Below are 25,641 nucleotides of genomic sequence, written 5' to 3'. Positions count from 1 at the left end.
TTGCCAAAGCTCTGTGGCATCTGTTGATGCTTTTCTTACATCCTAAAAAGTTGGGATGCTGCGTAAAATGTGAAAAAAAACAAAATAAAATGCAATGATTTGCAAATCCTGGTTGACCTATATTCAGCTGAATACTGTAGAAAGATATTTAATTATATATAAATATAAATATACACTCATTCTGAGTTTGATGCAACACATTCCAACAAAACGGAGACAGGCATGTTTACCACTGTGTGTTTCATCACTTTGTCTTTGAGCAACACTCAGGAAGCGTTTGGGAACTGAGGACACTCATTGCTGAAGTTTTGAGAGTTAAATTCTTTCCCATTCTTGCTTGATAGACGTTTCATTTTGATCATCAGTCCAAGGGGTCCATTGTTTTTTACGTTGTGCATGATGTCCATGATTTCTATGGACTCGTTACACCACAGCACACTTTTCCATCTCGGGTGAGCTCATCTTATTGATGGTGATTCTGTGTTGTGTTCAAATGTTGTCAGATCTCAACAGAATTTACGCAGACTTAATTATACATTAGAACAGCAGGTGTACCAGTGAACCTGTTTACCTGTGGAATGTTCCAAACTGGTGTTTTTGGAGCATTCCACAAATTTCCCAGTCTTTAGTGGCTCCTCTCCCAACTTGTTTGAAACATATTGCTGCATCAAATTCAGAATCAGCAGATATTTACAAAAATCGATGAAGCTGATGAAGAAAACATTAAATATATTGCGTTTGTGCTGTTTTCTATTGAGTATATGTCAAGAAGAATTTGCAAAGTCTGTTTCATTTATGTTTTACACAGCGTCCCAACTGACTTAAACCTACACACTTAAACTTTGAGGGGAGTTTAATCTATTTTCATCCTTGCTCAGTGAACAACACAGCTATGTATAGATAATGATCAGGACAACTTTTAGAATCAGGATTGAAATCAGTACATTTAAAATATTGATGCAAAAAATACCACTAACAAAGTTAGTACCCACAAAGAATGAGACTTATGAATATGATCTGATTGTGAAGCCGTACATTGCGTTCACTTTATCTTGGTTTCTCTGTTTGAAAGTCTCACAGCTAACCACAATCAGAAACACATCCATAGCCTGCAAGCTGGAAAAACAACTCGGTCCCATGCCATGTGGTTACGGTGCCATGCACGCCTGTATGAGAGCTAATCCGCATAACCAGGATCTGCTTAATCCAACAGAATGAATCTGATGCGACTGATGGAGACTCTGGCAGAGGCAGTAAATATACCGTCATGCATGAGAAGCAATTTAATTTAAGATCCGTCTCAAGTCTGGAGCTCTTAAACTATTGCCCATCTGTCCTGTCCTCCTGGCAACTGGACCGTCAAAGACGTGAGAATTATTTTGAGATATTCTGTCATTTTTTTCATTTTTTTTCTCAGGCATTATCCAGGTCACATAATCCAGTTTTTCCGGTGAGTTCAGATTTGAAAATCATGCTTGAGGTCACAGTAGTCACAAACTCAGCAGTGTGTTGCCTGGCTGAGGCACATTTAATTACATTAAGCCATGACGATGTTTCTTACTTAATGAGCAGTTCAGCAAAAGAGTGAGAGAAAGAGACCACTGACTGCAAAGAATCAACAACTGCTCTGCGTAATGCATCGTTTTCCTGCTAGAATCTATTACAAAAACTCAGGCAGTGTTACTAAAAACCTCAAGGGGGCAGTGTTGTCACTTAAAATGACTCTCCTCTCCAGGACGCCATGGACGATGGTTACTCAGCAACAGATTTTTACATGTTTAGAAATTATTTTAAAAGAAATTACACATTTACAGGTGGTGTATTTATGCTTCAAAAAGAAAATTAACTTATGAGACTAGAGACACATACAGGACAACCCTGAATCTAAAACGTTGGGACACTATGAAATATAAATAAAATCAGAACAGTTTCACAAAGTTTTCCTGAGCCCATGAAGTAACATCCTTTTTGCAATTATGTGTTCACAAAGTGGTGAACCTTGCTCCATCCTCGCTTGTGAATGTCTAATAGACCTGTATATATACAAGATGAAAGTGCTTTTAGTCTAGTTTGTACTTTTGTACGTCAGAATTTAGTTGGTTTAGTCTCTAAAGTACCAACCCGACTCTTTGGGTTTCCAGATCATCAGATGGGAATGAAACTCAACAATCACTTACTGCACCTTTAAGGGCTATCTAGGCGTGTGTATGTGACTGCATGAATATTCAAAAATACAAATCAGCCACTTTTTCAAGCTGCCTGAGCTAAGGAACGGGACTCAATTGTCCATTTTATTTCTGATCATATTAAACTCCTCCAAGCTCATTCACAGGCCTCTTTGTTTATGGCAACAAATTACTGCTCAGATGGCAAACAGAGAGAGAGCGAGAGCGAGCCTCTCATCCAACGCAAATGAGCCTTTAACAGAAACAGGTGGTGCCACTGAACTATGTTTTGTGGCAGCTGCTGACTCACTTGCTTTCTCCTCCTCTGTTATTATTTTCCACAGGAGCTTTGTGAAGTATAGATCACAGAACGCCTTCATGGTAACACCACAACACTGGGACTGGGATGTAAATACTGGTATGTTGTCCTGAGGAGCTCGGGGTCATGTGTAGGAACGATGTGAACAAAAACATTCATTACGGTGTCTGCTGGCAGTTCCTAATGATAAACAGATCAGAGCTATAGCGAAATCTCAGTTCTACCTTGTGCAGAAAATGGTTTCATCTTAAGTAGATTTATCCTCCACAGGAACACACACACTTATATTTTACCCCATGAAACATACATGCATCATAATAGTTCCAGAGAAAAGCTATTAAATCACAATTACGAAAGCCTCTTTTTAGCTCACTTAAGGCAATTACGTGTGCGGCACAGCTGGCAATCATTCTCAGTGCCCAGCATGACTAATTTCAATTTCATGTTCTATTGCGAGAGACAGAGAGTGAGAGATGGCTAAATTGCAGAGAAAGATGGGATCTTTATCACTAACCAACCATGCATTTATTCTGCATCCTGGCGGCCTCCCCACTTGAAGAGCAGCTTGAGTCCACAGTATCACATATTGTTCTCACGGGCAGCTTGCCTCTGCAGGAAAGGTGTAAATGAGAAGAGCTGTGACTTGGTTGCTACCTCACCACACCTGGCTCTTAGCCAATGGACCATATGCTCACAGTGTCTGGTAAGTCTGGCTCATTGTGTGTTTTTTCTCCCGCCTGTTCGGTCTTCTTATGCAAAATGACAAAAATCTCAGTAAGACAGAAAATGATTTTATTGTTTGAGTATCTGCAGCTCTTCAGTGTGAGACTGTGCAGTAATAATGCAACTGATGCTGAAAACTGACTGTTCGCAAATGTTCTGTTTCTACGAAAAAAGCCCTTTCAGATCCAAAACTGTGCATTTCTATTACTTTACTTTGCATCTCTAAAGAGTTTAGAGTTCATAAATATGGATGTAGAGAACATTTTCTTTTTCAGGACAGACTGTTAAAAACAACACTTGTTTTGGTTTCAGCCTCACAGGCATCATTTCTAACAGAGGGGGAAAGCTGGCCCAGGCCCGAATGAAGCTTCAAGAATCTGACTTTTACTTTACTTTTACTCTCTGCATTTTCTTTTCTCACCTCCAACACAATAAGATGGATGAAGGCATTTAACCAATTCATCTCAACCAATCCGATCCAGTCGCCTTGTTGTCAGCTGTCGTTTCACCTGCCACCTCCAGTTTTCATTAGAGCCGGTGTCACAGCTGTGAGTCCATCCATGAGATCTCCATGTATCCCCCTTCAGTTCTCATCCATCCACATCTGTCTGGGCTTCACTGGACTTCATCCTCTGCAGATCATGATAAAAAACAATAATTGCACACAAAGGTTTAATCTGAAAATACTTTTCATGATATCTCTAAAAGGCATAGACATAATAGCTCACTTTGTATAGATGAGAAGATCAAAAACACTCTATGCTAACTATGAAGCTAGAGCGAGAGGCCAGTTAGCTTAACTTAGCATAAAGACTGGAAACAGAGGGACATAGCTAGCTTTGCTCTGCCCAAAGGTAGCAAACCCATCTACCAGCATCTTTAAAGCCCACTAATTAGCACGTTGTGTCTTGTTTGTAAATCTGGACAAAAACCATTATTTCTTGACCCGGTGACCAGAGACGCTAGGATGTTTTTGTTCCCATTCACAGACTGTATAATAATTTGTGGACTAGCATTCTGAAGCCTTAAGTTTGAGATTATGGCAGTCGCCATCTTTGTTTGTTGGATGCAGAAGTGACCATATGAGGATGAGCAGGTGGAGCTGGGAAGGATACGCATTGCTGTGCCTCAATCCTGATTGGATCTGACGGAGAACCTAAGCACACGCCACGGTAGCGACTTGCCAATCACAAGGTAAACACACCCTAAAATATACCCTACTTTACTGTCTGTTTTACTCTAAATGGACCATAAAACATAAAACAAGAAGAAGATGTGAACTAGAGACTGAGACCATAAACTCGTTTGGAAAATGTTTAAATCAAGTGAGAAGTAAGGTCGTTTTCTCATAAGCTTACATACAATCACTTCTTTGGTGCAACCAGTGGAGGCGCCCCCTGCGGGCCATTAGAAAACTACCTCAACTCATACTGTCTATGTATCCCAGCCAAGAAGTCATCCAGCACACAGAAGTAGTCCAACAATGAATTGTTGCTTTTAACCACATATTTCTCATACGCACTGGACAGAGATATTGATCTTCTCCTCTAACTCTGCAACAAAAAATCCAATAAGCATATTTCCCGAAATGTCAAACCGTTCTTAAGCTTTTACGATATTGTGCATCATCTATCCATAAGGCCATTTTATTAATAATCTTTCAGCCCTGCTTTCAATCAGTCTGTCCTGATTAAAACATGTGGGCTTGTTGGTTAACAATGAATTTCATTATTCGCTAGATTTTACTGTTACTATGAGAGAAAATCTCAGATAAACTGGGATTTCTTTTGGAGACCCAGAGACACACATGGACATTATCAATCAAGCTGCAGCAAAGCTAAGGCCAGAGCTCACGCTGCAAATCAATGACACGCTTCACTAGCTTCCCTCAGACAAATGCGTTTGCGGTACGCAGTGACACACACACACGCACACACACACACATCACAGCCTGGAGACTTGGTATTGTTTCCTGCTAATTTAAAATGTTGTGGCCTGCGTGCTCCATATACTGGCTCGTAACTGACCTCTTGGATGAGAAGTGATGTGCAGTGACCGCAGGGTGTGTGTATGTGGGAGTGTGAGAGACAGAAGAAGATGGAGAAGAGAAGAGACATTTGGATTTTGGATCACCTAACCGATTTGGCCTGTTTTCTCCGAGCCTTGCTCAACCTCTCTCCCCACGATTTCTCCATCTGTCACTGTGTGTGTTCATGCGGCCTCTGAGCACAGCAGAGTGAGCAAATCAGAGTGGACTGCCACTACAGGGCACACTATGACAAGTAATATGCACTTAGTGGGAGTAACAGGAGAGAATATGGGAAAAGTGGCAGATAGAAAGAAAGAAAGGAGATAAGACATGTAGAGGAAAAAGGTGAAAGAGGGTGAAGAGGAAAAGAGGAAGCATGTGGGTGAGGGAGGAGAAGGGGGGAGGGGGGTGAACTTGGCTGGGTGTGTGTTTCATGGGACACCGTGTCGCTCTTTTTCATCCTCCTGCAGCTCTGGAAGCACTGACGCTAACACATGATGACTCCTGCTGGAGGGGATATGGGTGGGTGGAGAGAGGGATGGCAAGGAGGACGGATGGAGGTAGGATGAGAAGGAACCCTCCAGAATCGGTCAGCCTCATCCTCCACCTCCTCCTCCTCCTCCTCCTCCTCCTCCTCCTCCTCCTCCTAAGCCACACCAGATAAGCACAGCAGGCTGAGCGGGAAAGAGGGGGGTGGAGGCAGAGCAGCGAAGAGAAATGCATGATGGCATACATAACAATGAGCTTTTTTATCATTTTGGTGTACCTAGGGCCATTAGCTGAGCTCTAGTTCTTTTTCTTTTGTTTGTGTTTTTGATTGCTGCCCGTAGCTTTCTGATGAGCTCACTCACTGGTTTATGGAATTACGGTGGAAACAGAGTCATTTAAGCATATGCTGCGTTAATCTGTGGATATCAGTGCAAAGCTCTTTAGTAATCAAGCCATCTTAGACAGCAGAGGGGGGCAGCTGGTAAGTCACTCTCATATAGTAAACACATAAAAGCATAATTCTGCATTTAACATTCCTGCGCTAATAACTGGTTTCATATTTTAGATCACACTGAATCCAGCAGCATCCTCTCGGACACAGATGGTTTGGTGTGTTTCAGCATGCTGACCTTCACTTTTAATGAGTTGTGTTTCCTGGGCAGGAAATTTGAGCCAGATGCAGCCATGGTCTAATGAAAGCCGAGCATGGAATAAATTCAGCCTTCTGAATCCGAATGCCACTGTGATTATGAGCTTACCAGGATTTTTAATTCGCCTGCCCGCCGTAACCCCATTTTCTAATCCTCAAAATGTGCACGAAAATGCTCAACAGCCACTTTGCTCTATGAAACATGAAGCATGGACAAACTCTTCCTGCTCCACCGGTGATGATGCTGCTGTCAGTAAGCCTCACTCACATGTCAGGGTGGCTTCCCTCCCATAATTCAACAGTGCATCCTGCAGTTCCCCCTCAGCCCTTCTGAGCAGCGTGACTCAGCTGCAGATTCGTTGTCCGCTGAATGGATAAACAGTCTGTCGCCTCTCTTGAGGGCTCCTTGCGTAACGCCGCCAGAGACAAAACAAATAGAAAGTAACGTCGTCTCACTCTGATGCTCACCTACGGAGAATGCAGAGGAGGGGGCACTGCTTTAGGAAATATAAGAATGAAAATGACTCCATGTTGGTGTTATTAGAGGCGCCTGCAGCCTTCAGTGTGTTTGTTAAGCCACTGTTTACGCGTGCACTTGACCTTTATTGCCTTGGCAGTTCTGTTCCTGGGAGCCACTGATAAAGAGGGTGTAGTAGAGCAGAGGAGATAACTGCAAACACACACCCCACAGCCAAGCATGATGGCTTTCTGGTACCCACGGGGTTTAATATTTTATTATGTGCCGTTACAAGGCAAGAAGGATCGTCTATAAGATGGAAGAGCAGGGGCTGTTTGTTCATTATGTCGTGCAATATGTCAAAGTCGTCCCCCAGGTCATTACTGTGTGGTCCACTTGCACCTGCGCTACTGCGAGAGAGGGCTACACCTCACCAAATAAGGACATGTGAGAGACTCTTGTTGGGATGACGTTGAACGTGAAATGGCAAAAGAACGGGAGTGTGTGGACGGTTTAGATGGAGACCTAAACCGGAGGGGGAACACCGGCCTAATCTGGTTACATAAGAGGCCTTTGAATTTGCGGAACGTCTCTGCACTAATCTGCTGAACTATTCATGTTCAACTGTCCCGCGGCGCAATAACGCACAGGACACACGCGCGCGCGCTCACTTGTGGCTCTGAACGCAGAGTAGCACACGAAAGGCGCGTGAAATACGATAAAGGCACGCGCTGATATCGGTGAGGTTCGTATATTCAAACGCGTCTCTGCAGAAGCTGCTATGAATCACGTTGCCAACTCGAACTGGCGGCTTGTGCTGTTCGCGCCCGTGACGATGCCGCTGACGCGCCACTAGCCGCACCACCCAGGAGACAGAGAGGAGAGCTGAGAGCGGCGGAGCGAGCAGGGGACCGACTGACAGACTGACTGACTTACTGGAAAACGCTCTCTCTTTCGCTTTCCTTTCTCCTTCCTTGACGACCGTGGACGGAAGCCCGTCGTCGCGCGAGTCCGGTGCACGATATTGAACGAGCGACAGCAAGTCACCAGTAGCATCATCCAGACTCTTCTGCGGAGATGGAGGTACCAGGCTTGGCGCACAACATCACCAGCCCATTAAGTCCCTGCGAGGGGATGATCAAGGACCTGAGCTTGGACGCCATACAATTGTGCGAACGAGATGGTAAGGAGAGGTTTGTCTGCCTTTCACTGGGAGGTTCAGACATTTGCGCATAATATCGGCGCATTAGGCGCTCATGTCAATGTCAGAGCCGCAGCAGCGCGGACAGCCTGGTTTGTCATTGGCTTTAGCTGCATGTTGTCCCTTTATTGTGTGTCTAAAGGGAGTAGGGGCCGGCCGCTCCGCCGGTTCCGAGGTGGATGGATGGAGGGATGGATGGTGCGCTTGTGCGTGTGTGGAATGGCTGAGTGTCTACGGTGGCGGTTTTGTTCATTGATAAGGAAGGGGTCTCTGCTCAAAGAAATGCATATTTCTGCAAACTGAACATGCACAGGCGAGGATAAGGTGTTGACTGAGTTGAGTGATGATTGGCTTTATTTCAGCACCGCAGACATGGACAGAGCCCGGAGCCACCCCGCCTATAACCGCTGCCTCTCGGCTATGTCTCAGGGCGCTGCCTTCATCAATTTCTCTGAACATAAGGCATGACATCCTGCAAAATGTTTAATATTACAAATGACTTGGGTTTTAATCTTATATCCCATCCTCAATTCGAGAAAACCTCTCCCCTGCCTTTAAAATCATCAAGTCATGCAGCTGCACCCATAGTCTGACTTCTATTCAAAAGTTTGCTGATTATTTACCATCAAACAAAGAAACAAAGAAACTAAGATCTATATCTGATCCTAGGTCAGAAGGCATCAATAAGCTGAATTTATGTCAACGGGATAAGCATTTTGTAGACCAGCAGGCTTCACCCTGACGCGAATTTAATGGTGGGGAGAGAAAAAGCAAGTCATCATCAGGAGAGAATGAGCGGCTCAAACATGGCTGCACCCACGTGTGTGCACAGGCGGTGCAGCCCTACACACCCATCAGTGCAATTACACACAATCGATTCCACATCTGAGTCCAGATCTCAGAGACAGCTTTTTAATCAGGACGGTCAATTAATTCACATCCATGGCAATGAAATGAGATCGCTCATTTTCATCGCTGAATGGATTGAATTGGGTTTTTTTTTTTCTCTCAGCTATAGCAAATGTCTTGATCTCTATTTGGATTGGCCAGTTTTGTGCGCTTGTGGAGTCAATGGCGTGTCTTCATTGAGCCTCCAAACGACCCCCAGCATCTGATCACAGTGCAGCCATTGTAGCACACTGCCTCATTTTGTTATCTGCCTGGGCTTCTTCTCATAATGTAATACAGCAGCACATAGTTTATATCCTCTTAGTGCTTTGCTGGCCTGATTCTGAAGCTGTAATTTTAATAATGGTTTATAGGCTCGGGCTGGACTTCTCTAATGGACCCTGTGCCAGCTTTGTGCTTCCTGTGCTGCAGGTTTATTGGGGAGCTTTTTTTTTTTTTTTGTTTGATAAGCCTGGTCTTTCCAACAAGAGCGCCACTTTCCTATTTATCAAGTAGATTAAGTGTAAATAGTGTCTGTGTCCTTGGGACACCCACATGCTCTCTGTTTATGGAGCAACACAGCTACATTGTCTACCTTCTGTGCAGATTGTGTGGAGCAATTGGTGGTTTTGGTACAGCTGAGTAGTTCCTGGAACTGTTAGTTCAGATAATTCATAAGTGTAGGTGGTTTACTTGAAACACACATCAGTGCAGTTTAGGTATTGTCACTGCACAATGCATGAAATGAGCTCATTATTATGGACAACATGCTGGAGCTTCATGGTGAGGGTTGAGATTTGTGTTATGAAAAGTGAAGCCTGCGATGTTCAGTTTTTTTTGGGGGGGGGGTGGTTTGAAGTGTTGATTGGATTACATTAGTGTTCCCGTTATTTTGACCACCCCTCTGAATTTTGATGTAGCAGTTTCTCACTTTAAAATGACCTCCAGCAAACTGTCTTGTTCACACTTTCCCTGCCACACCCCGTGTAGAAGACTGCAGAGCCCTCTTTTAGCTTTCTTGGAAATTGGCTGTTTCATTATCTGGTCAATACGTGCTTTTTTTCCGAGGACTGTATTAATTTCAGTTCCACGTAGCATTCTAAATTTATCTCCCAAATCCATTAATATTTAATTGGCAGCATGAGAGGCTTATGTGCCTGTGCTGACCCAGCAAATGGAAATGCGTGCACCTTCAGTAGGCCTTCTGTCTGTGGGAAAGAGCTCTCTCACACAAACCGACGACTGTTTGAGCATTTCAATGCACAAAAGAAAGAGTGGGACACAAGTTGTTCTTGTGTGTCCCCTGCATTACAGGGTGTTACAGCCTTAGTGGTTCAGTTTAGTGATGGGGTTGTGACATGAATAAGTGTAGGGAAGGTTTTTGCTGAGAGTGGTGAGTAGTGGGAATATTACAGAACTGTCTCATGTGATTAAGACGTCTCTGCAACTGGTGTGAAAAGGTCTGGGGACACAAAGAACTGCTGCAGAAGAGACCATCATTTTGATTTTATATTCGCAATAAATGCACACTCACAGGGAGTAATGAAATACACTCTACATGTCTTGCAAGGCCTCTGTGCCTTGGCTGCTGACATAATTAAGTTGTCATGATGGATGGCTGCCATTTATGCAACCAAGTACTGTATCTGCACTGTCTGAAACCTCTCAGCCTGAAATACTGCTGCTCAGGCTGTGACATGCTCGGTCTGGCAGTGTGTGTGTGTGTGTGTGTGTGTGTGTGTGTGTGCCCATGGTAGACAGACAGACAGATGAGCAGATAGACCGGTAGATAAATAGTAAATCACCTTCCAAAGATGCGTCAACATCATCAGTAACTGTGTCAAGTTGAAGTAAAGCTCCCTCAGTGTCGAGCCTGCCAATTACTAGTCGACAACGGCATTGTTTCCTCAAGCACGGTGCTGCAACACTTGAACAAAAGGCTTACTTTTCAATCCGTTCGAAACCACAAAGGAGCCGGAGCAATACCCTGAGAAGATTTGCAAGATGAAACAGACAGTGGGAGAAACAATTGTGCTGGGGCAATATTTCTTATCTCACTGTCCCAAATGTGTTGCATATCTGCTCCAGTGTTGTAGTTCTATGGATGGCAGGGATTGGTCCGTCAGTCTGTCCACCACTTTGGTCCAGACTGAAATATCTCAACAGCTGAGCTGGTGTCTTTTCACCGAGCCCCATCATCAGGTCGAATGTTATGACATTACCATTAGCCTTAGCTGTCCTGTGTTTACTGCTAATTAGCAAATGTCAGTGTGCTAACATGCTAAACGCAGATGGTGAGCATGTTAAACACTATCTGCTAATGATGTGTTAGCATGCTAATATTAGCATGCCTAGAAAGCAGAACTCGTGTGTTAATGAGTGGACTTGTGTAGAGTTTATGCTCCAACATGGCACATTAGCAAGCCGCCCTTATGACATACAGCATCATCTGAGTAAGCTGGCATTTTAGTTTGGCTGATGTTCAATGTGAGCAGTTGTGCGCCATGACTGTGCTGGCAAGAGTTACAGGTACACATTATGCAGGCACTTATCGGCCGCATGAAATATTCAGTTGCTATTGACTTCAGCTCAGAACATTCATTGAGACTGAGCGCAGTGCAGTTTCAAGCTGAAAATCTGCTTCATGCTAATTATGATGCTATGAAACACTTTGCACATAAACCTCATTTTAAAATACAACATTATGGACAGAAACTGATGTATTCTGTCACTATCAGGTGCTATTTTGTAAAAAATCTTTATGTGGACGGAAGCTGGATGTCGTTACTTGACTGTCAGTTTGGATGAAAGTAGCACACGGGTGGATCAGAGGTAATTGTTTATATTATATCCTCGTTAATACATAATTTCAAACGTGTGCCTTTGGTTTTTATTTTTAAAAATTAGCCTATTAAAATTAATTTAATCATTTTCAATTTAAATTTTTAGTTTTGTTTCAAAAAATAAACTGCTGGATTTCCACTGGATGGAAGTTGTAGAGAAACTTCCTTTAGGTGCTTATTCTGACCAAACATGTTGGCTAAGTAATGTAAGAAATGCACGTAGAAATGTTAACTATGTATGTTATTGTTAGTTGACCTTTACATCTAAAAATTAAGTTTAATTAAAATAAACTGCTGCTCCATGGATTATTTAGTTAAATACCAAGCTTTTCTTGTTTTTGGGAGATCCACTCTTCACCTTTGCGGATACACTAGAGAGTTACTAAACATCACAAATTTTGAATGGAGTTTGGTGCGAGGTTCTCTTCAAACAGAGAAGCTATGTGAAAGGCTACCACTTATTTCTAAAAATGCGTTTCAGTCTGCACGCTGCGGACGCTCAAATTGGGTTTCGAAGTTTCTTATTTGTCCTTCACAATGCGACACAACAACAACAACAATGTCAAATCCAGAGTGATGGAAGTGCCTCTGCGCGGCTGAGCAGAGTCCACGCTGCTACTAGCAGAGCGAGATGAAGGACAACACAGAGAACGACAACCCGTGGACGGACGCTGAAATAAATTGTCTGCACCGCAACGTGACAGCACGATTGTTTGGAAGGCAAGATGATGGATCTCCGTGTCTCATGCTTCCTTACTGGAAAACCTGACTTGCTTCAATACTGAAAAATGCATGGCAAACTTCAGGATGTGTTAAAGTACTTAATAATCTGTCAAAGGACCATGACTGCAACAAATGAAACAATAAAGTCAGCTTGTCATTAAAAGTAAAAAAATTCAGCAAGTGAATTTACTTATCGTGATCAAGCTCTTGGTCCCATGTTACTTTCATACCAGCTCCACCCTAAATGAAATCCCTAGTTTACAGCAGCCTGTTGTTTGGGAATTCAAATCATGCAAATGAGAAATGATGGTAAAGTTCAGAAAACCGGATCTGTCCTCCCTGAAGGTCCTCTGTATTTAATGAATTTGTAATAAAAGGTCGATTCTGCACTCTGATGAGTCCTCTCCCCCACTTGGTCTTTGTTGGCTGTTCAGGGTCTTACTGATGTGTTAAAGGTGGAGCAGAGACTGTGGAGCCTGGATGAACAGGGCGTTGTTTATGCTCTGTGCACTGAGAGGAACAAAAGGCGTGATTTTCAAAGGCCTGAGAGCAGAGACGCCTCGTCTGTCTGGCGCACAGCTCATGTCTACTGTTCAGTTTTAGACTGAACACAGCAACTTAAACAGTAGGAGGTTCGTCTGTCTGAACTGAGTGCCCACTTGTACAGTCAGAGACAATCAGTGCTCCTATCATCTGCCAGATCTTTTTTTTCTCCACACAAACACACCTGCCAGCAGTACTTGGGATATTGATTTTTAAGCGGTAACCTTGACTGAAAGTTTTGAAATCGAGAAGCGTGCGCCTTCAAATAGCGTCTCACACGGCGGACGCTTTCATCGCCAACCACCACTCAGACAATACATCTCTGTTATGCAGATGGCCTCAATGGAAATCAAATAACTTTCCTCTCGCTGGTAAAGCATGCTAACAAGTCATTTATCAAACCAGGTGTGACTGGAACGAAGCCTGCCACAGAGAGCCATTATGATGGCTCCATGCATGTGTGTTAACAGGATTTTTATTGATCCTTCTGCATCTATTGCAGTCCCACACTGTGGCATTTGACAGCACACTGAGTAAAAGAGCAATACCCAATAAGGTCCATTTAATAGGGTTTAGTAGATGCACTGGAGTAGCCTTCCATCTTCTGTGTGCTACAGTTTGATGCGTTGCTCAAGCATCTTCAGTGCTCTGTGTGTGTCGTTTTGACCCCCTGTACTGTACACGTGTGCTCAGCATGAGTAATCCGCACGCCTGAGCAATTGCTCCAAGAAACAGCTCTCATTTTGCTTGATCATGATGAGGCAAAAATCCCCCACTGTCCGCCTCCTGCATCATAAACAGTGCCGTACATTTTAAGGAAATATGACTCAACAAAATGAACATCAGCAACCCAGGTGCGAATTGAGCCGAGGCACAATACAAGCACGTAAATTCGAGTCAGAACTGAGGGTTTAGGCCTCCCGTGTGAGATTGTAAAAGTGTTTTACTCTCTCCCTCACCGCCTGACCTTCATCCTGCTTGGCTTTCACTCCTCCATCTTTCTTCCCGTGCTCTCGGAGTCCCAGAGGATTCAGAGCACAGCTTAGCCCTGCCTCTCCACAAAGCCAGCGTACTTACCTGCAGGCAGGGCTACTGAGTAAACGCTACATTCACAAATAGTCAGATTGGCATTTAGAGCCAGAAAGTTGGAGTCAATTCTGTGCATTAATTTGGTTCATTCATTTGCCAGCATGCACTGACAGCCTCTGCGTGTTTCTTGAAACATTTCTGTCTGTCTCATGAGCATTTCCTTTGAGTTTTTGCCCAGCAAACTGCAGCCTTCAGAGCTGGTTTTCCCTGATAACATCACTTTCAGTTCGGCTTCGTAGCCTCAAGAGCGTTACGTAGGCGACATCGACTGCGTTTGAAAAGCTTTACTTCGTCTGTGTAGTGTCTTCATTTGCAGGTTAATTAGGAAAGCATTAGAGTAAGCAGGAGCTAAATCAGCGCTGTGGAGTCAAAAGGAGCTGTGAGGACACGGGCCCACATGGGGTCTCCTTTCAGAGTTTTTAAGGAAAACATCAGTGTTGACATTGACGCTTTAAGGAGGAGAGAACAAAGAAGTTACTCCGCTTCAAGGCACAACACAGCAACTCAGCAGGTTTTTCAGCATTAGTGTTTACAGTCACATGCTGATGGTGACCTGAGGTAGTGAGAATGTGGAATAGAAAGAATAACCTGAGAGCTTATGTTTTATTGTTATTGTTAGGAATCTGAAAAAAACGATTGACAGGACACATAGTAGTGATAATAACTCAGATAAAATATGGAATAATGTTCACATCTGCTCTTTAAAGCCTGGATTACTGAGCGTTTCACACTTCAGTTTTTCGCATTTGGAAAACTTGTGAAGGAAATCTTTGGCAGTGTTTCGTCCCTTTGGGCATATTTCAGTCAGAGAATGTCAGCAGGCCTGGTCTTTTTCTTGTTTTTGGTAAAGGTCAGCACCAGTGAGTCTCAGGTGGGACGTTACAGTGCTGACTTCACTGTCTGCTGCGAGCTGACTTGATGGAGCATTTTCTGACAGAGGTCTGCTCCGTCATGACCCTCCCAGTCTGAGCCAAACTTATCAGCTCAGTGGGCTTAAAGTATAATGAGATGGGCTTTAAATGTGGACCAGCAGCAGAACGAGACGTTTTCACAAGCAGAGAGCAAAGCGTGACGCGGTTAGGCTGGGGATGTAACCGCCGTGCATCTTATCAGTGCAGAAGATACACTGAGTTTCAATCAGTATGAGCAGCAGTGTGGTCCAAACATGTAACAACAGGGGGTCTTTCTTTTTAGGTTAAAGATTATTTTTGCTAATCAGCTAGTTGTGATTAGGAACTAGCGATTAGGACAAAAGTAAGTGGGGGGTCTGGCCTGTTCTGGTCTGGTGAGTCATGCTTTGAAAAAAGGGGCCAAGTGAGGATAAAATCGTTGGGCTCGACTGCTTTTATCTGTTTTCAGCTTTTAAGGGAAGACACACAGCGAGTGCAGGAATGACCGTCTGTTTGGCCATTCCCTAAATCTACAAATGCTCCACTGTCAGAGGGTTGTCCGGAGGCGAGACAGGAGAGTCCACACAACCCAATTATGGGACTGCTCTTTCATGTCGCCCTCTCTCAGCTGATGAGCGGAGATGGATGTTCCATGCTCCGCTGCTTCCGCCATTGTTTACTCTCTATAGAGTCCAGTCGTGTTGTGCATTACTCCCAAATTCTGCATTCTTGTGTTTTACTCACTCTCGTGTTTGGACCCCAGAGCGCGCACAGAAAACACATTGTTGTCATGCCAAGTGGGCGACTCGAATGTGACGCAAAGTCTATATTCACCCTAATTCTACAAAGCTCTCATTCACCCGCGTTTAGACGCATTTGCATTGGCCTCAGTGTGCACTTTGGGTCGTACGCCTCTGCTACGTATTGTGTTACTAACAGGGACCTGACTAATGCATGAAATGTGAGATTCACCAACATATTTGATGGAAAACGATGTTGCAGTGCAGCATTTTAGTGACTGTTGCAGGGTCATGTGTATTTCCTGAAGTGTGGTAGCTGAGATTTTTTTTTTCTTACTTCTGATCATAAATGGATCAATCTCTGCCGAGAAGAGGGAAGATTCAATCAGCAGCGTTTGAAATATTTAAGGCCTCGTATGTTCTGGAAAGCAGGTTCGTGTGTGTGTGTGTGCGTGTGTGTGCTGAGGGGCTGATGTGTTTCCATGGCAACATATATGGTCGGCAACACAGGCATTTCTTTGTGTGTGTGTGTGTGTGTGTGTGTGTGTGTGTGTGTGTGTGTGTGTGTGTGTGTGTGTGTGTGTGTGTGTGTGTGTGTGTGTGTGTGTGTGTGTGTGTGGTGGATATACTACTGTTAGTGCTGTCTGGAGTAATTACTGAGAAGCTGCAGTACTATGGAAGGTTTTTAGTAAGAGAGAGAAGAGGAAAGAGGTAATTCTGAGGTCTGAATAAAAGCTGGACGGGATTTAAAGGAGTACACTGATTTAACAGGGTTTTTCAGATAATAAAAATGTGATTTACAATCACCGATCAATGTCTTACAATGCTTAAGTTATTGCGAGCCAAGATTCAGAGCTGATATTGTATTTAAATTAGCAACTCCTGCTGTAAATATCAACCATATAACTTAATTTTAGTATATTTTTATGGCATATTGGTATTGTTATTGTTGTATATATTGGTGCTACATCAACATTACTCACCGCTTTTCAACTACCCAGGAAGTAAATCCCAGGACGGCAGCATCTCCGAGATGGAGGAGCTCCCCGTTCCTCAGAACATCAAGATCAGCAACATCACCTGCGACTCCTTCAAGATCTGCTGGGACATGGAGCCTCGCAGCAAGGAGCGCATCACGCACTACTTCATTGACCTGAACAAGAAGGAGAACAAAAACTCAAACAAGTTCAAACACAAGGTAACGCCTGGAATCAGCACAGATTAATACGTTGAAAGGTAACACTAAGGGGAGATGACTCACCCAAAGGCCTCTGGATGCAGACTCACTGAATCGAATTCACTGCATTTCAGAAATCAGACAGAAATGTGTAGGAGAACGAACTCAGGGCTATAAGAAGAAGCTAAATTATTTCAGAAACACTGTGATGTTTTGATCTAACAGTCAGTGTGGTTGCAGGAGCACACACACACGTGCACACACAGACCCAGTGACCTCTGACCTAAAGGTATGAAGGATGTCAAGACAAAGAACTAAACTAAAAAAACAGCTTCTTCACCAGCCATGAGATGAAAATGGACAAGTTTCACACATGCTTAATAATTATTCCAAGTATAGTAACGTCTGCACAAGAAAAAGAGGTTTTGTGTGAGAAAATTGAAAAATTAAAATGAGCTTTGAAAGCACAAACAAGGCAATGTGCCAGTCTTAATGAAGAAAAAGTCATTCCTGTATTTAACGAGCTAAATGGCTCCTTGAGATTAAAATCTATTTTTCAGCTTGTACCAGGCCAACAGAGCAACAAGTCATTAGAAAATAAATACAAGCGACATCATCAAGCTAACAGTTTCAAAACTATGAAAACAGAGTGAACACAAACTCTACCATCAAAAGTAATCAGACGATTTCAAAGTCCTTCTGCACATTGATCCCAGAGGAAGGGACAGTGTATTTAAAGGCTTCCATTTCCACATACTGTGGAACATACAGTGGACTGCTGTGACTAAAGGTTAGGGTTAGGGTTAGGGGTTAGGGTCAGCTTCAGGGTTAGGTTTGGGTTAGGGTCATGGCCATTACCATCCTCTCACCTCAGATTAGTGATACATTTTGTGATGCTATAAACATCTGCAGCTCTGATAATCCTTGATGTTTGAAAGCTAAAACAACTGATTTGAAGCTGAAGCACGTAACAGAGGAACACCATGATAGATAACCTTTCATGCTTGAGGCGAAAAGACCCATTTCTTGGTGGTTGTGACTCCACAGTGAGCCGTTGCCCCGAGCTCTAATATACTAAAATCACTCACGCGGCCTTCTCTGCCTGAGAGTAATTGTGCCACCAGCTCCTCCAGTGGATCAGTCAGCGATCTGCTTTAGTTATCTTACAGACTTGTTTCATCAGCCTCCTTCCTTTCCTCCTGCAGCACTTCCTGGGTGCTGCGTAGCTGAGTGTTTCTCCTCTTTTGACCCTGTTATAGCTCACAACCTCATACTGGTGTTTAGATTTTGGTGTGCAGCAACAGTGCTGGTGGATTAATGGGCTGACTCTGTTGCTAGGCAGGGGCTCCTGCTCCAATCAATGAGCTGCTAAGGCCCACTGAGACTCAAGGGGGGGAGTGAATAGTGTACAAATAGTGTACATACATAAACGAAAGGGCAGCCACAAGTATAAACTGCAGTTGACGACTTGTATGAAATGTGTGCACGTGTGCGGTTACATGCAATCCCTACATGTGGCTCAAAGAAAGCCATAACCGGAGTGTCTCTTTCTGACTCATTCACCTCCTTTTTCCATCCCTCCTGCACTCCCTCCCTCCATCCAGGATGTTCCTACCAAGCTGGTGGCCAAGGCAGTGCCCCTGCCCATGACGGTTCGGGGCCACTGGTTCCTGAGCCCACGCACAGAGTACACCGTGGCCGTCCAGACCGCATCAAAACAGACCGACGGGGACTACGCCATCTCCGAGTGGAGCGAGATCATCGAGTTCTGCACCGCTGGTGAGTAATATACAGCTTAGCAGTACCATGACTTCGTACATTTTCAGCGTGCGGGACGTCAGCGCTGGCTTTGATCTTTGCCTCTGCTTGACCAACTGAGCTACTGGACAATAGCGTAGGCCGTTAAGAGAGAGGAATACAATGGAGTAAAGGATGGAGCACAACATGCGGGAGAACATTAAAGGGAGGCTAATTTACACTGAGTGCAGGGAAAGATGGGTGGAGGAAGGGAGAAATAAGGATTAAAGCAAGCAGGGGAGCTGTGCTGTATATCTTCAGATGCAGGGGTCAACAAGTTCAACATCGCTGGCTAGAGGCTTAGAGCGGGGGAGGGGAGGAGGGCGGAGGAGATGATGGGGTGGAGACCAGAGGGTAGAATTCATCAGGAGGGGCAGTTGGGAGAGGGATGAGGAGCAGCAGTTGATAACGGGCATGTAAGGCAAGTCTGTGGGATGAAGGCGGGGAGGAATTGATGAAGGCGAGTGCTTGAATGTGATGGTTTGTGTCCATCCATCAAACACCCCCCACTTTTGTGAAATCCTCGTCTGCAGCCGTGCTAGCAGCTCTGTGAGGCTGTGCAGGCTAAATGCTAAGGTCAGCATAACCACTGGCTCACAGCAACAATGCTAACACGCTAATGTAAAGCAGGTGTAATGTTTATCATGCTCATTATCTTAGTTTATCACGTTAGCATGCTAGCATTTGCTGATTAGCACTAAACACAAGGTGCAGCTGAAGCTAATGGGAATGTCTCTAGCTCTTTATATTTATGATACATTTAGTCGAAGTATTGGACAAATATAAATATTGACCAGGTGATGGCGCTAGATGAGGGATCAATAAATGTATTACAGGTTATCCTGAAAGTGACGTGAATCAATGTGCATAATTTCAGAGCAGTCTTTCCAAAAGCTGGTCAGACATTTCACTCAAAATCACCGATGTGAGCCTCGTGGTATCCTACCATCCCGCTAGCTGGTCTAAAAAAATCTAAAATCAGAGAGGGTGGGGCAGCTGTGAGATGGACAAAGAAGAGCCGCTGAGATGGAGAACGGGCAGGAGAAGAGTGTGTGCGACGAAGGTGTAGTAAGAGAGACTGATGTAGGAGAAAGCTTAATGATATCATTGATCTTCTACATCCCGAGCGGGCAAAAGATGCCGCTGCCAAGAGCTTCCACTCCTGCAAAATCCCATTCTCTCAGATGAATTGTTTAACTGACATTTATTCCATTATGTCTCACTGTCGACGGTACATGCCTCGTCTTATAAATTATATGATTTAGTTGAAAAAATAACAGATCTTATGTTTTGACAGCTGCATTGCCGGATGCATTTTTCACACCTTACGGGCAGCCTGTGCTTGAAATTTGCTCGACATTAATAATCCATCAAAATAGCCTCAATGTCTTCTTTCATTTTTGTTCAAGGTGCTTTATCTTTGCATGAAAGAGCAGGGAATTTTCTGCAAATCATCCACATCTGCGAATGTGAGCGCTTGTCGGAAAACTAGAACGGAGTAAAGAGCCTTGATCATGATGATCGTCTTATTATTTGCTTTGGGTAAAATCCACACCCATTTGGCAGAGCTGCTCACATGGTGGTGAGTGAAAGCAGACTGCATTACAGCACTTACTGAAAGTGTGTTTGGCCTAAATGCTGAGTCATTGCAAGCTATGAAGATGAAGAAGTTAAGGATGAGAGCACATATTCCGTCCTGTGCAGTGCACACGGTCACTCTTATTCTTTATAATTAAGAGCTGAATCTTAACAACATTTGTACCTTGGTTTCCAGTGTTCATTTCCACATTGTTGTGTTCTGTGTCTGTTTTCCAGATTATTCCACAGTTCATCTAAACCAGCTGTTGGAAAAGGCAGAGGTCATCGCCGGCCGGATGCTGCGTTTCTCTGTCTTCTACAGGAACCAGAACAAAGAGTACTTTGACCACGCCAGGTACGTAACACGCCTCAGTTATTAATGAGAAGTCTGTGCCTGTGTTGCTTTACTCTACTCTTTCTCTCTAATTTCTTTGATTTTTAAAATGTCACCGCTTTGCTAATGTAGAATTTTGGTCACATTTGAAGCTTCACCACTTTCACCACAGTAGCTTCATCAAGTTTTGAAGATCCATTATCAGTCTAGACCAAGTCTAACTCTTTCAGGATTGTTATTTTCTATTACATGTGACTGGAGCCAATAAACATACTGTGGCTTTCTGGCTTTCAGAGGGTAACTTTTTCCTTAATTTATCAATTAAAAAGAAAGATCTGATTCTCATTTTTGTTGTTAAGGACTTAGCTTGTTGTCCTTGCTTGTTGCTGTTCTTTCTCTTTCATTTCTAATTCAAAAATACTCAATGAAGGGAGAGCATTAATGCATTAATGAAGCTCTGAATCTTTTCTAAAATAATTGCCACAGAGATTAGCTTGTCTTAACATACATTTCTATGAACAAACCCACTCATCTTTCTGGGCTGCAGCAGACTTACTTGCGCATTCTCTCTAGCATCTGGCGCCCTCACAGAGCCTTGTAATGTTACTTTATGCAAACACAACCCTGAAGCTAAGGTTGCACTGCACATAGTGTTAATATACTGCTGTTATATCACTGCTGTGATGATAACAGTATATTTTTGATGACATTAAAAGACATCTCTCCGAAGACTTAGTACTACATGTTTGTGTGCCACAGCAGCACCTTTCCACCTGCAAACAGCATGAAGATCACGTCATTTCGGGCTAATATATTCCCCCTCTATAGAAACCTGCAAAAATGGAGATTCAGCTGAAGGGTGCAGCTGCACTAAGCATGCTAATTAGCTCCATAAATCCAGTGCATCAAAAACACTGTAGCAGCCAGCTCTACTGATCAGAGTCATAGTCTGGTTTTAGCAGTGATGTCCTCTGCACACATACATACGAGTGCAACAGAAAACGGCCATTAATTCTTCTGTCTTGTCATTTCTTTTCAAAGGATCAGATCCTGGCGTAGCTCCGCCAGACAATAGCAGACAGTTGTTAGGGGACGTGGCGGCGGGGAAAAAGCTGCGCAAGTCTGTTTTGATGTTAGAGGAGAGTGTGACAGGCGAAGGAGAGAAAGAATATCTCTGGAGTCGCCTCCTATAGCTGTTTGCTGAAGCATTGAGCAGTTTTCTCTGGTTTGATGTGAGTGCTTTTTTCCCCCCAACTTCCCGTCCAATCCTCCTCCCGTAACGTCGTTGTCTTCTCTCCTCCTGTCTCCTGTCCCTCGGAGGAAATGCTCAGCGCCTAACAAAGCACACAGTTTCCGTCCTAAAGCCACAGCTTGTGAGCACTCTTTGTTGGAGCTGTGCAGCATGACGTCATCTGGATAGACTTCTCCCTTTTGCTGAGTTGCAGCTGCTGGAGTGTACTCAGAGTGCTTCTGTTAAACTGCGCCATCATGTGGGGAGTGACAGTACTGACATTACCATTAGTTCCCCGCTCCCGTGACCTGGGCTGTGGTGAATAATTCCATAATGCCACACAACTAAGCATCAATTACGGATATAATGACAACCTCTGGAGTGATAGCAGTATAATTACAGTCCGTAATTGGAGCTTGGGAGCTCAGATTTACTCTGTGGGGAAGATATGCAGCACTCAGAAGCACCCATCGCTTTGAATGTTCCATGTTAATTTGCTTTCTGAGAGCTGCTTTTGTTTTCCAGCAGTTTGTCACGACAATAAATTGTTTTCCCTCACTAATGGCATTACAGACACTAGATATGTTTTTCCATTCTGAGACTTCACTCTGTTTATTGTCTTGAGCCTCAGGCTGCATCTTACACATTTAATCAGCTTTGTCCCATGTGTCAAACTGTCTGGAACGCTGTTGGGGATATTGGACGCCGCCTTGTGGCATTTCCAAAATCCAACCTTTGATTGGCTGAAGGGGGATCAAAAAGAAAACTTGTTCTGATCAAAGCAGCGTGCAGATTTGTTACTCACTGGGCGTAAAGGGAAAGTGATAACATGCTGGTTGTTTGTTCTCTTTTCCAAAACTCCAGGGAGGTGCAGGAGAACCGGATGCTGCCGTCAGTGAAAGACAACAGCGGCAGCCATGGCTCACCCATCAGTGGCAAGCTGGAGGGCATCTTCTTCAGCTGCAACACAGAGTTCAACACGGGCAAGCCTCCGCAGGACTCCCCTTACGGCCGCCACCGCTTTGAGGTTCGGGCTGACGTGCTCTTCAACCCCGACACCAACCTGTACTTTGGAGACTTCTACTGTATGTACACAGCCTACCACTATGTTATCCTGGTCCTTGCACCAAAGGGCTCCAGGGGTGACGACTTCTGCAAGCAGAGGCTTCCTGCGCTTGACATCACCAACAACCGCTTCCTCACCTGCAAGCAGGAGGAAGAAGGCGACGGGAGTTTGGTGTTTCACCACGCCCAGGATGTCATCCTGGAGGTGATCTACACGGAGCCTTTAGACCTGGCGTTGGGCACGGTGGCTGAGATCAGTGGGCACCAGCTGATGAGTCTGTCCACAGTAAACGCTAAGAAGGACCCCAGCTGCAAGACCTGCAACATCAGTGTGGGGCGCTAAGGAGAGGCAGAATGTAGGAGAGGGAGGGAAGGACTAGAGGTGACTGACCTCTACACCCACACAGGAAGTCCACATGTACTGATGAAGCAGACCAACACATGCATGACGCAGATGATTTAGTAGGCTCCCAGACATGCACACCGACATATCTCTGACACCGTTCTGTACTCTGAAGAGACCATCATTCCCAAAGAAGAGTGGAGAGAAAAGAAGAGGAAGGTACTCACTGACACCTGCACCGCTGTCTCCTCATCTGGAAAGGGTTACTGTAAATGTTGAAGACCTGAAACTGAGCAATCGAAACCTGGGACCCCACAACACAGATCCATCCATCCATCCTGCAAGTCAACACTGGCGCACAGACCAAACCCTTTAACTGTACTAACAAACATGGGCTGCTTCTACTCAAATTCCTGTTGTTTATTTTAATAAGTTGTCACATATTTTGTCAATGACCTTTGCCTTGTTATTATTGATATGCTGTTAATCAAGTGTCCACTGTCTGCGTGGACAAGAAGCATTTTGTTGTTTCCAATTGCTTTGTTTGACATTTTAGAAATGCTTTGTTCTCATTCCACAGGAGACAAATTCAGACTTCATTTTACCTCCGACTAGTGGCACAGACTGGTACTACAATTTTCTAGGGCTGCAGCATCAAGAGTTTTCTTTCTTTATACCAAAGGTATTAAAAACCAGACATGAAACCGCTGTGGAATCTGAACAGCACTAATGCAAAAGCCTCTAAAATGTGCATTCACAAAGTCTTTGATGACCAAGTGTGAACTATTTGTTGACTTGTTAACCTTTAAAAAAAAAAGCATGATGCAGTTCTGTGCAGCATGAGTATGAAAGCTGTCAGTACCTCCACCATAGCAACCTTTTCTGCAACAGTCGCATTATTTTAATGTAGTCAGTGGAAAGAAAGTAGAACCATAAACTGTGTTTAGCAGAATAAATGTGAAAAAATATTTATTTTTATTGATACATTCATATATATATGTCTATATATATATAGAAAATTATATAAACCAGAAGTGCACAATGTCAAAAGCTCTGATCATTGTCAACAACTGCATTTAGGGGGAGTTCACTTCATATAGGCAAAATGGGGGGATAAACGCAAATTTGACAGCAGATACAACTTGCACTACACCGACGTTCACCAAAGTTCACATTTTTTCTGAGGTGAACATGTAAATTGAATAATTTAGCTCAACTATGAAATCCTTAATGCATATCATAGCACAATGTAGGACTAAAAAACGGACATGCACAAACACTACAGGATTGTCTCATTGATTGCATTTAAGCTTACACTGTTTAGTTTTTTTGCCAAGACAGCACTTTTTTTAAATGCAGTTTCCACCTTAACTACGGACAAACATGTCCAGAAATAGTATTTTGGCAAAAAAAAAAAAAAAAAAAGCAAGTAACAAAGTGCCATAATATACAGACAGTAATCTTAAAAATGACTAATATGTAACTAACATCGAGTTGTTAGAGCTCTTCATCCTTGACATAAATTAGTGCTACATAAAATACACTTGCTACATCAGGTTTATTGTAAGATGCGTCATAAATGACCACGGATGTGTTTCTGGGACTAAAAAAACTTTGCAGTCGCCCTGCATTTAATTCAGATTGTCACCAATTTCCATCAGTTTTCTTCTTGTAAAGTGCATCAACATAATGAGCATGACATGAAACAAGGCCAGACCCACCGACTTCACACCCTTGTTTCTGAGGAATGGTCGAGTCCTGCTAAGCTAGATAAAGGTCCCACTGTGAGTTCACTCAGCTGGTCTTGGTTGAGTCCTGTTGTTTACTGAGCAGGGCCTCCAGTAGACGGAGCTTCGCTTTGAGGTTCTTATACTGGCAGTACTCCTCCGCCATTGGTCCACGGTCCTCCTTCTGACAAGCCCTGTTAACGATACATGGAGGAAAAAAGATGCAAACAAAAGGCAAAACTTCAGTAGTTTCAAACAACCTGCAGCAGCTTCCATAACTGGTTGATAGTCCCTATGTTGCCTTACTCAGATAGCTTTGTACAGTGTGTATTGTAATCAAAAACTTACTGTATTTACTTTGGAGGACTAACATGTACAGTACAAAGGATGTGTACAGTTCAGAGCAAACGTCTATCTCTTCGTCTCTTTCCTGAGCTCTCTGTGCTGTATTAACGTTAAGTGAGTGTGCATTACACTGTCGTACCATTACGATGGAATTTCTTTTGTGGGTGTTTTTTCTTTGTTTTTCACAAGGCATTGTTGAAAACCAAAATGTTCCAAGTTTATTAAAAGACAAAATAAAACTCAAAAGCAAAGTAGTTTGGATGTGCACAGTGGGCGTCGTTTGTGTGCGGGACCTT

At 43.7% G+C, this 25,641-nt stretch overlaps 2 protein-coding genes across 2 annotated transcripts in view; one reads left to right on the top strand and one right to left on the bottom strand.

Annotated features, from left to right (window-relative positions):
- Positions 1 to 6,523: 6,523 nt before the first annotated feature.
- LOC139341731 (phytanoyl-CoA hydroxylase-interacting protein-like) lies at positions 6,524 to 25,598 on the top strand. Its single transcript, XM_070978388.1, has 5 exons — positions 6,524 to 8,014; positions 16,750 to 16,946; positions 18,530 to 18,704; positions 20,538 to 20,655; positions 22,730 to 25,598. The coding sequence occupies exons 1-5, from the start codon at positions 7,909 to 7,911 to the stop codon at positions 23,271 to 23,273; spliced, it is 1,140 nt and encodes a 379-aa protein (XP_070834489.1). The 5' UTR covers positions 6,524 to 7,908; the 3' UTR covers positions 23,274 to 25,598.
- Positions 24,216 to 25,641, bottom strand: part of LOC139341729 (protein FAM13A-like) — a 49,942-nt gene continuing 48,516 nt past the window's right edge. Inside the window, exon 22 of the mRNA XM_070978385.1 lies at positions 24,216 to 25,194. Within this exon, the coding sequence (XP_070834486.1) occupies positions 25,068 to 25,194 (127 nt within the window). The 3' untranslated portion in view covers positions 24,216 to 25,067. The remainder of the gene's footprint in view (positions 25,195 to 25,641) is intronic.

Source organism: Chaetodon trifascialis, chromosome 13 (genome assembly GCF_039877785.1).
Source record: "Chaetodon trifascialis isolate fChaTrf1 chromosome 13, fChaTrf1.hap1, whole genome shotgun sequence".
Classification (NCBI taxonomy): domain Eukaryota; kingdom Metazoa; phylum Chordata; class Actinopteri; order Chaetodontiformes; family Chaetodontidae; genus Chaetodon; species Chaetodon trifascialis.
The sequence above is the reverse complement of the archived record's forward strand: the minus strand, read 5'-3'. Positions and strand labels throughout refer to the sequence as shown.

Coding starts and splice junctions, on each gene's coding strand:
- LOC139341731 (XM_070978388.1), top strand. CDS start 7,909: ATGGAGGTACCAGGCTTGGCGCACAACATCACCAGCCCATTAAGTCCC. Junction 8,015..16,749: donor ACAATTGTGCGAACGAGATG/GTAAGGAGAGGT, acceptor TCAACTACCCAG/GAAGTAAATCCCAGGACGGC. Junction 20,656..22,729: donor GAGTACTTTGACCACGCCAG/GTACGTAACACG, acceptor CCAAAACTCCAG/GGAGGTGCAGGAGAACCGGA.